We start from the raw sequence: 12195 nt of genomic DNA on the forward strand, positions 1-12195 counted from the left end.
GCAGCGAGGAATGAAAAAGGATGACGTTAGTCGAAGAAATGGAAGAGGATTCTAAAATGTTAATCAATTTTAATAAAAATATGTATAATAAATGGAGCCGGAACAACCACAAACTATCAATATTACAAATAACACTGGCGTTATAAACATATACTACAAGAAGTGTTCTAAATGTGAATTAGATAAATTAGCTTTAACAGAATTTAGTAAGCGTAAGATTAGCAAAGATGGTTTTCAATATTGCTGTAAAACTTGTTTTAAACTATATACCAAACAATACCGAGAAGATAATAGAGAAGCTTATAATGATTATATGACAGAATATATGAGAGAAAGATATCAAACAGATCTTAATTTTAGATTGAAACAATGCTTAAGATCTAGATTCACACAATTATTCAACAAAGAAACACATTCAGAAACATTATCTAATTTATTGGGTTGTTCAGATGAATTTCTCAAATCATGGATTATATTTCAATTCGATGATAAAATGAATATAGATAATTATGGGGATTATTACCATATTGATCACGTGTTACCAATATCTAAATTTAACATGAATGATGAATACAATAAAAAACTTATTTGGAATTGGAAGAATCTAAGACCTTTAGAAAAGAAGGAAAACATTATTAAATCCAATAAACTAGATTTACAGTTATATTTAGATCAACTGGATAAAGCAAAAACATTTGTTGAATTATGGAATAGTATTTCACAGAATCAACCGCATTCTGAGGTTTTGATCAGTGGTTAGAAAGCTGGCAATTCTATTTGAGCTGTGTATGTATATAATACATAGCTTTTGCTTACTACTAAAACATATGTTGCCAAATATATCTTGTTTTCAATTCTAAAGAATTAATTAACTCATCATAAAGAACATCTGTGCAGAAGTAATTAGTTTGGTCGAACGTGCGCCACGTCGGCAGTTAGAAATCAACTTTCACATACATAGTACGTATTGGATATTCTCTCTCAAAACACAGTTTACAGTTCTAAATCTAAATGTAAGTACCGTTTTTTGTAGTTATTATGAAGTAGGGAAACCTTTAAACATATTTAAGTATAGTAATTCATTTTCACGATATCTTTTAGATTAAAATGGAACACAAAGATCAACCAGAAATTCTAAGCCAACCAACGGATGAGGAACGATTGCTACTGGATAGTGAAACTCAGGAATCAATAGAAATGGAGGATGAAACTCTCGTAATTGACGAACAAACTTCACAAACATTACAAGAACATTTGGACTATCATCAAGAAATGGTGAAAATTCTGAGTGATGTAATACATAATAAACAATTACCGCGCGAACTACAATTACCAAAATTACCAGCAACGCGACTCAAATTGCTGTTGGGGCTCAAAGAATCGAAAACTAAGAAAATGAGTGGAGAAGAGTTGAACGAGTTTTTAAAATCTAAATTAATCATTGACACAGGACATTTAAACTTTCCGGAAATACAAAGTGTAGAAGTTATTTCATTTGCTGAAATTACTGATATCTTAAAAAAAAGTTATAAAACCATATTAAATAGAAAAGCAAATCACCTATGGGACCACATCATTTTCGGGGGTTATCTAAATATAGGGTTTTCAATGTTTGATAAAGAAACTGAGGGGATTTCTTGGGGACTGTGGGTTAAAAAGAACATAGATATCAGTGCTGGTTTTGAAAGAAAACTGAGAAGAGTAGGTAGATTAATAAAATATGAAAAATTCAAAATATTAGGATTAGCATTTAGTGAAGTAGTAAGACATTTACCAGAAATTGAAGAAATGATTGGAAACAATCCAGTAATTAAAGAATTCTGGACAAAATTATAAATTATAATACTGAAGGTCTTAGATATCAAAAATGTAATCTCGATTGTATATATCTGTTTTAATATTGTATTGTTTACTGTTAACTTAGTATTGCGCAATAACCGGTCCTATTGGACCGCATTTCTATTGTTCTCCATTGTTCTACTATTGATCGTTGTTAATGGCGGCGGTTGTTCTGTATTGATTGTTTACTGTTAACTAAGTATTACGCAATAACCGGTCCGATTGAACCGCATTTCTATTGTTCTCCATTGTTCTATTATCGATCGTTGTTGACTGAAACAGCTGCTCAATATTGATTGGTTACAGTTCTATGTTTGAATGTTGTAGTTTACAGAATAAAAATATAACTGTGTATTGCGCAATAACCGGTCCTATTGGACCGCATTTCTATTGTTCTCCATTGTTCTATTATCGATCGCTAAAATTTGTATAATAAATATATGTGTTTATGAAATAGTAATTCCACCAGTCGTTTCTTTGAATTTATTTTCAGTTTTAGGATTTATTATCGAGAATCCGAAATGACTTATCTGGACAGTTATAATTACTGCTCCTATAGATAGACAATAGTAGTGAGATAATCTAAATCCTAATTTAAATAAAATATAATAAAAATAACATACCTTCAACTATCTATTATTTCTATTATATTTTTAATATTTTCTTTTCAAAAGAGAATACTTTATATCACAAATAAAAAATACTTAAAAAACAATAACTAATACTAGAATTCTTTAACTTCAACTAGCTAGTATCATTTGAAGAATACTTATAATATTTTTTTTGCTTTTTTCCTCTAATATAAATGTCAAAGAAATCGAGTAAGAATAATATTGATATTGAAAAGACATTAGATGATTTGGGTATAAGTGATAATAAAGATACAGTTGTAACTAATTCTATTCAAGTTAATAACAATATAGATTATGAATACTACTTATATTGTAAGCATCATCTAGAACTATTGATTGCTGGTGGAAAAACTAATGAGTTTTTAACTAAGACTATTACTTTTCAAGAATTAGATGCTATGAAACCCGATAAAGTAATAAAATATTTTAAGATTTATGAAGAAGCTCGATTAGCTAGAATAAATGATTCTATTTCTAATGGTATTGTCAAATGTTATTCTAAGTTATGTAACCAGTTAATACCAATTGATGATGAAAATAAATTATATAATGATTTGAAAAATGACTATTTAGTTATGACTGAATTACAAAAATGGGTTGGATATGCTTCATTCCAATTAGGATCGGTTATGACGTTGATTTCTACTGGAGTTATAACATTTTCGAACATCAAACCTATGGAATATAAATCAGGTAAGAACGAAACAGATGTACTACAACAAAACATCGAAACAGAAAATGAATCAGAACAAAAATTAACTAAAATAAATGAGTGATGGAGTTAAGAAAAAGGCTAGATCCGAGAAACAAATTAAATGGGCAAGAGAATTAGGTAAAAGATCATCAGAATTAAAAAAAGCTAAGAAAAAGAAATTAACTGATATAAATGAATCACCTGATGATGCCGTACGGCACCCACACGGTGGTATTGATTCAAATAATAATCCATCTAATTCTTCTAATAGTGGAAGAAATAATTACTTATATATTACAATTGGGTTAATCACAATTATTATATTATCCGGTGTAATATATAAATCAAAATTCAAATCCGATGATAAAGATGATTCCAATGATAATAAACCTATCATACCCGAAAATAAGTCAAATGAAAATAAATCTAAAATATTATTAATGGATTAAAATATGATGAAAAAAGAACAATATTTAAGAGATTTATATTATAACCCAGAAAGTGAAGTATCATTTTCTAACGTTTCAGAATTATGGAAAAAAATTAAATCCGATAATAGCAATATAAAATATAGTGAATTAAAATCATGGTTACAAAATCAACCCACATATCAAATTCATAAAAAGATGGATAAAAAATATTTAACAAGAAAAGTTATGGTTTCATATATTGATCAACAATGGCAAGCTGATTTAATTGACATGAAAAACTTAGAAGAATACAACAAAGGATATTTTTGGATACTAAATGTTATAGATATATTCAGTAGATACGCATGGAGTATCCCGATTAAAAATAAAACTGGTATAGAAGTTACAAGTTCTTTCAAATTAGTATTTAAAGAAGCTATCCCAGATAAAATACAATTTGATGAAGGTAAAGAATTTTATAACAAACATTTTAAAAAACTATTAACTGATAACGATGTAGAATATTTTTCAACACATTCAGATAAAAAAGCATCTGTTATAGAAAGATTTAATAAAACATTGAAAACTAGAATGTGGAAATATTTCACCGCTAATGAAACATATAAATATATCGATGTGTTAGATGATTTAGTGAAAGGTTATAATAATTCTAAACATAGTTCTATAAATATGAAACCCATACAAGCTAGAAAAGAAGATAATTCGGAAATAGTTTGGAATAATTTATATGGAGCATTTGTTACACACGATTTTGGAGAACCTAAATTTAAAATAGAACAATATGTTAGAATTTCTAAATATCGAAAAACATTTTATAAAGGTTATACCCCTAATTTTACAGAAGAAATATTCAAGATTAAAAAGATAATATTAACTAAACCATTTGTTTATAAATTGTTTGATTTAAAAGATGAAGAAATATAAGGTTATTTTTATGAACAAGAATTATCATTAGTACCAAATCCAGATGAAATAGAATACAAAATAGAAAAGGTATTGAAAACAAAAACTCTTAAAGGAAAAAAGTATTCTTTGGTGAAATATAAAGGATATGATGATAAATTCAATGAATGGATTTTATCTAGTAAAATTAAAAGAATAAATGAATAAAGATTTATTTATATTTGAACCACATAATATGTTAGTTACTGGAGTTACAAATTGTGGTAAAACACATTTCATATTAGACTTGTTAGAAACTATTTATAAAAATCATTTTGATAATATAATATTATTCTGTCCTACATATGAAATGAATGAAACATATAATAGAGATATAGTTAAGATAAAAAAGTTTATTATATTAGACCCTAAAACAGTAAAAGAAAATTTAGATAATTGTATTAAAATTACATTAGATATTTATAAAGGATCTAATACATTATTTATTATTGATGATTGCGCAAATTTACATGATTCTAAAATTAGAGAAAGTGAGTTATGTTATTTAGCTTTCTCTGGTAGACATTTTGGGATAACAACATGGGTTTTAAATCAGAAATATAATTCAATTGTGAAAGATTTTAGAGAGAATATAAGATTTCTAGTTTTATTTTATAACAAAGATAAAAAATCTATGCAACAATCATTGGAAGAAAATCAAATTATACCTACTGAATTACATGATGAGTATATGAATAAATTAAAAAATAATAAAGGTTCAAAATTATTAATGAGATTACAATTTCCTTATGAATATAAATTTATAAAATAACTATTTGTATACCTATGTATTAGATACCCTATTATATACCCCAATACCTGATACCCTAATACCTGATACCCTAATACCTAATACCCTAATACCTGATACCCTATTAGATACCTTAAATAATTAAAACCCTTTTTTTATTTACTATTATTTTATACAATTTTCAACCTTTATTATTCGAGTTTTAGATAATCAATTTCTGAATCACTTTCACTATCAGACGGCTCTAACAACATATTTAAATGCTCTACCGAATCTACATCAACATCTTTATAATTTTTTTTCACCTTTTTCACCTTTTTCACCTTTTTCAAATTTTTTACTAAATCATCAATAGTTGTTTCATTTTTTAACTTATTCTTCCAATCAAATTTATTATTATTTTCTACTTTAAGTTTTATAGAATCTTTATTACCAATATGTTTAACTGTAACTATATCATCATGTGGGTGTATGACATCATTTTCATTATCATCTTTATTAGTGTTTGATCCTAATATTTCATTTACAGTGTTTGATCCTAATATTTCATTAGCATCGGTTAAATCTAATTCATCTTTATTAGGTGTTGCTAATAATAAATCTTCATATATTTTTTCACCATTTACTTTTTTATTTGAAACAAACTTTGTAACATATCTAAATGGGTGTTCTATAAATTCTCTTAAACCAACACGTTCTATAACATTAGTAATATGTGAATTTGTATTCATATGTTTATTCCAATTTGATGGAGCGTTTGAAAATTCACCATTACAATAATCACAATAATTTCTATTTTCACTAACATTTAATATTATTGCATTATTATATGTAGAAGGTATTATGTTATTAGATGTAGAGGGTATTACAGATGTAGAAGGTATTATGTTATTAGATGTAGAAGGTATTACATTATTAGATGTAGAAGGTATCACATTATTAGATGTAGAAGGTATTACATTATTATCAATTACATTACTTAAATTATCAACAACTTCACTTTTATTATTATCGATTTCCATTAGTTTAGTTTTATAATTTTTAAAAATAGGATCAAATATCAAAGCTATATTACAAGGTATTACATAATATAAACCATCATTATTTTCATGTGTATCGATGTATGGAATATGTTTATATACTTTACCTCCTTCCATTTATTATATATATTTTTATTAAAGTTAAAATTTTAATACATAACACTATCTAATTGTGAATTTACAATATTTAATTGCGCGTCAGATAATATATAAATATGCATTTTAAAATTTTTAATTCCTTTTTTCTTTATCATGAATAATTGTATTCCATCTTTTGTATTTTGTAGTTTTTTCCCAGAACCATGTAATAAGTTATCTTCAGTTGTTCTAAAATCTAACCATAATGCATATTTATTACCGGTATAATAGTCAATTTGATTAATGTTACAATTTTCAAATGATTTTACTTTTTCATTCATAAAATGTTTTTTAATTTCTACCCATTGATCTATCATTCTCATTCCTTGACAAAATATTTTATTCGCTATTCCTTCGATAGTTATTTCTACTTTTGTTATTTCAGGATTATAATAATTGTCAACATTTATTGCGCCATTAGTATACGTTCCAATGGTAAAAAATATTAATATACCTTTAATAGATCTTCTAGGAAAGTTAATATTCTCATTTATTATTTCATCATTTGCATTAATAGTTACAGTTTTAAATTTATCAATATAATCATATAATAATGAAAATCCTTGATTGTATTTAGTTTGAATTATACTTGAAATATTTTCATCAGTTACTGTATCATATTCTAAACATATATTCGATAATTTATAACTCATATCTTTATTAACGCTAGATATTACAATTGCATTTACAGGAGCAAATGTTATCTCAAATATAATATCTTCTTGAATTGCGTATTTATATAAAGGTGCATTATTATTTATCAATTCAAAGTCTAATGGAATTTTATATTTGCTTCCATATATACTTTTTATCAATTTATCTACATCATTTGTTAATATTGCGCTATTAGCTTCTGATCTTAATTCATTTTGGTTTTCTGATTGGATGCCTTGAAATATCATATTATTTCTATTTTCTTTAGTTAACCATAAATCTTTATAATGCATAAATAAATTATAATCATCTAATGAGAAAACTGTTTCTGGATCAATCTTTATTGTTAACTTTTTAATCAAATATCTTCCAACATTATCAACAACATAATTATTATTATTACCGATTACTTTTATATCAGCTGATAAATAAATACTGTTTGGAACATAAAAAGTATTTTGTGTTAATCTAGGAATTCTAACGTATAAAGTTTCATCGGGATTAATATTTGAAGGGTTATGAGTAATTATATGATGTGATCTTTCTGCTTTAATAGCATTAGATATTCTATGATTCTTAGAAGGATTGATATAACTCCCACTCATTTATTTAACAAAAAAATTAATTATTTATTTTTTGATATTTTTTGATATCATGGTTTACTTGATATTTTTTGATATCATATTTACTAAACCAAAAATAATAGCACTTACAACTGTAATTAGAAATAAAATAATATGTTCAGCAGCAAAGTTAATAATGTTTCCTGCAGATTTCAATATAAAACCAACAATTGAAGCAATAACTCCTGGTAAAGCTGCAGCAGATTTCTTTGATAGTTCCCACAAATATTTTGCTAATTTCTTTAAACCATCTTTAACTTTATCTTGTATAGAATTATTTCCTGGAGGTTTATCTGGTTTATTGGGAGTAGGAGTAGATTTCAAAGCATTTGATATTGCTAAACCAATTGTTGTAAATACCATAGTTACAGATGTTAGAATTGAAAGAATTGTTATTCCTTCTAATTTAAATAATAACTTTATTCTGTCTTTTAATGATATTTCAGAATTTGGTTTAATCAACAAATCTTTAAAAATAACTTTTAATTTTTTAATATGATTAAGATCATATGATTTTAATAATATATCTCTTTCTTCTTTTTGTAATTTTATGTTATATTCTAAATCATCTATTTCTTTTACTAAAGCTAACTTTCTGCTTTCAAAATCAGCTTCATAAACTACTTGATGATTTCTATTTAATTCTAATTGTTTTAATTCTTCATCTACATTAACTAATTCTTTTTCTAACATGGTTTTTTTAGAAAATCTCATCTTAATATTAGCAATTTCATCAGCTGATACTTGTATACCTTTAATTTCTCTACGTATTTGTTCAGGAAATGCTTCTAATTCTTCATCCGTTAAATTAAGAAATCCTTTTTCTAGTAAATATTGCAGTCGATTTATTCCAGTTTCAGAACCAGATGTATCTGATATACTATTCATCAGTTCTTCTGAATCTCTTAATCTATCAATTTGTTTTTCTAATTGTAATTTACTTGAATAATTATCAATTTGTTGAGTGTCTCTTCTCGATGTTTCGGGTGTTGAAGATCTCAATCTATCTAATCGATTTCTATTCTCTTCCATTTCTGGATCAAAATCAGTAGGATTTGGATTTTTAAATGGTGAATATTTGTTTATATTAATTTTAGGAATTGGTTCTTCTTCATTTATTCTATAGAGTGCATTCCATATAATTCTGAGAAATTCTCTACCACCTTTTGAATTTTCAATTGTAGATGTTGCTCGCATTTCAGGTTCAAAAATATTTTCTTGACCCATTTTAGATAATTGAATTGTTACAATATTCCTATTTAAATCAAGATTATAATACCATGCATCATTTTTAAATTCTAAATTATTTGTGAAATATGGGTCATCTTTAAAAATTTGTTCTACAACATCTTCAGTATCAATTTCATCTGTTACACCTGATGGTAATAATTCGTTAACAATTGTATCTGTTACTCTAGATTTCATTAAATATAAATCTTCTTTCAATTCAGGATCAGTTGTATTTACTAATCTATTCATTAAATCTTTTCTTTCTCTTCTAGTTGTAATTATACCCCTTTCAGGAGCTTCTAAATATTGTTTTATTTTTTCACGTAATTTGGGAACATCATCATAATCATCATCTTCACCTAAATTAGTATTATATGCTGATTCATCATTATTATCAATATTAGCACCTGCATCATTATAATCATCATCAATATATCCTTCATTATTATTTCCCATGTCATCCAATGGAATATCTTCTACACCTTCTACATCCATTTACATAATAAAAAAATTAAAATTTAAAATATAATATTCCTCCGATTACAATTCCTATACAAGTTATAGCTAATTTAGTATTTTCATGTGATTTATTATCATCATCAGTTTTAATTATTTCATGTTGAATATTATCGGTTCTAATATCTTCTGATGTATTGTAATCTTTTATTTTAGAATCATTATTTAATTTAATATTCTTAGTTTTAGTTTCTGTTGATTGAATGTGTTTTTTATTTTTTTCACCTTCCATTAATTTTGGAGCAGTAATAATCTTTTTATTTATATCATTCAATCCAAATGAATTATTTATTGTTGCAGTTTTAATTAGATTATTATAACCAATTATATTTCCCATCTTTAATACTAAATCATTAGAAATAATTAATAGATTAGGGCCTATACAATAATTAAGTCTTACATGAGATTTATCTAAATAATTTTGATATCTTATAATGTTTTCTGGAATCGATCTATTTTTATCATTATGAATTGAATCTTCAATAAAACTTTAAACTGTTTCTGCGCATCGAATGAAGTGTTATCATTTCCAATTATTGGGGATCTTGTTTCAACTTGGGCGCCTAAAATACATATCAAATAAATTCTAATAGATTGATTTATTCTTTGTATACCTGATTTTGTAAAACCTTCACCATTTTCTAAAATGAAATTAACCCAACCATTATTATTATCAATTTTATAATTATGATAAGCTGAAATTCTATGCATATAATCAATTCTTTTTATTTCATACTCTTCACCAACACCTTGTAATTTACCATGCGCTCTAAAATCGGAATTAATATTTATATTAAATTCATTACATATTTTATAAAACTTGGATATATTAATATTATTATCCAATTCTTTAAAATATTTAGACCCAGGTAAAGGACATTCTAATTCATTTAATATTATTCTAATTTGAAAATATGTGTGAAATCTAAATATTGTGTGAATTAATTTTAAATCAGAATACTTCAAATTTTTATCTAAGTTATTTAAATGATCATTCCAACTAATTCCACATCCTGTTGTTGCACAATAAACAGCAAAATTTAATTGATTCTGCCAATACTTCATATTAGATTTTACTTTATATATATGATATTCATCTCGAGTAAAAGTAACTTCATATGTATTAAATATATTTTCCATTTTAGAAATAAAAAACTGTGATTCATTAACATAAATTTCTAAATTAGTTAATGAATTTAAAACTATATTTTTATATGTAATATTTTTCTTAAAATCTATTGCCGGAATATTATATTTAATTGATTTATTATATTGGAAAGCTTTTGGAAACCCCATTTATATAACTAAAAAAGTTAATAATTTATTTATTCTTTTAATAATTTATCTTGTTCTTCAACTGTTATATGACCATTTAAACTTATTATATAATCTAGTGTGTTCTTTAATTTATTTATTTCTTTTATATTAGATTTTATTTTTTCTTTATTACTTTTTATATTTAATTTTGAACTTATACCAGTTAAAACACTTGAACTGATTCCTAACACACCAATTGATATAGCTAAAGGTGTTAATGGACTGAATATTGCTAGAAATGTTATTACAGAACTAATTGTAACCGAACCACTAATAATAAGATAATATATAATTTTACTTTTTAAATATTTTTTCTTTTTTATCTTTAAGTCACTTTCAAATTCTAATAATTGTTTTTCTAAATATGTTTTTAATTTAGTTTTATTTATATCATGAGGAATAATATCAATACTATCAACTTTATCTTCCATTTATTTAACAAAAAAAATTACTAATTAGTAAACTTATAAGCAACAAAAAATATATAACTAAATAACCACCACCAGTAAATGCTAAAGCGTTAACAATTGCCGATCCTATAATAGTTATAATTGCAGAAGCCATTTATTTAGCAAAAAAATTATGCATTTATATGGGAGGAATATATTTTTGTTTTTCCAGATAATCAATAGTTAAATTAGATAAAGTAACTGCTAATGTTAACTTTAAAATATCATTTATATCAAATCTATCAACATTAACACTTCCCATTTTGAATACTTTTTTTAATACCATTGAATAACCAACAGTTCCAACTGATAGTAATGCGCCATTATATAATCCAGTTATTATCCACTTATTATCACTCATTTATTTATCAAAAAAATTACTATCATCAAAATATTTAGTTAACTTATTTATGATTAATTCAACATTTATTTCATTACTAGTTTTATGATTATCATATATTTTGGATAATATGTTTTTAATATCATCGATGATAAAATCTTCATCTAATTCATAAAATCTTAAAGATTCTCTAATTAAATTAGTAATCTTTTCTACATTTAAAGTTTCTATTGTTGTTTCATACTCAAATGTTGTTTCATTAGAAAATACAACATTTTTGATATGTGTTATTACATCATTAATATTAAATTTCATTTCTTTCTCACGTTTAAAATCAAATCCAAAACATATACTCGGTCCAACAGTTATATTCATTTATATATTAAAAAAATTACTCTCTACATCTTATAACTAATTCATATATCACAGGAAAGTTATTTAAATCAATTAAGTATCCATTATGATTTCTTATTTCTAATTTAAAATTATTAAATTTAGGAATGCAAGGTTTAAAATCACATTCTGTTAAATTATAATTTATTTGAGTTCCAAATTGTTTAACATTTTTTAGTGGTAAAATATTTAGTATACTAGAACTA

At 24.8% G+C, this 12195-nt stretch overlaps 1 protein-coding gene across 1 annotated transcript; it reads left to right on the forward strand.

Moving 5' to 3' along the window:
* The first annotated feature begins 899 nt into the window (after positions 1-899).
* Positions 900-2157, forward strand: LOC141910292 (uncharacterized). The gene is made up of 3 exons (XM_074801023.1): positions 900-1013; positions 1102-1701; positions 2122-2157. Exons 2-3 carry the CDS (start codon positions 1108-1110, stop codon positions 2155-2157), a joined length of 630 nt encoding a protein of 209 aa, XP_074657124.1. The 5' UTR covers positions 900-1013; positions 1102-1107.
* Positions 2158-12195: the final 10038 nt, after the last annotated feature.

This window comes from Tubulanus polymorphus, chromosome 8 (assembly GCF_964204645.1).
Source record: "Tubulanus polymorphus chromosome 8, tnTubPoly1.2, whole genome shotgun sequence".
Taxonomy (NCBI): Eukaryota; Metazoa; Nemertea; class Palaeonemertea; order Tubulaniformes; family Tubulanidae; genus Tubulanus; species Tubulanus polymorphus.

Bases quoted from the DNA above. Each gene is read 5' to 3' on its own strand.
- LOC141910292 (XM_074801023.1), top strand. From the start codon at position 1,108: ATGGAACACAAAGATCAACCAGAAATTCTAAGCCAACCAACGGATGAG. The intron at 1,702-2,121 runs GTAGGTAGATTA...TGACTGAAACAG, and splicing joins TTGAAAGAAAACTGAGAAGA to CTGCTCAATATTGATTGGTT.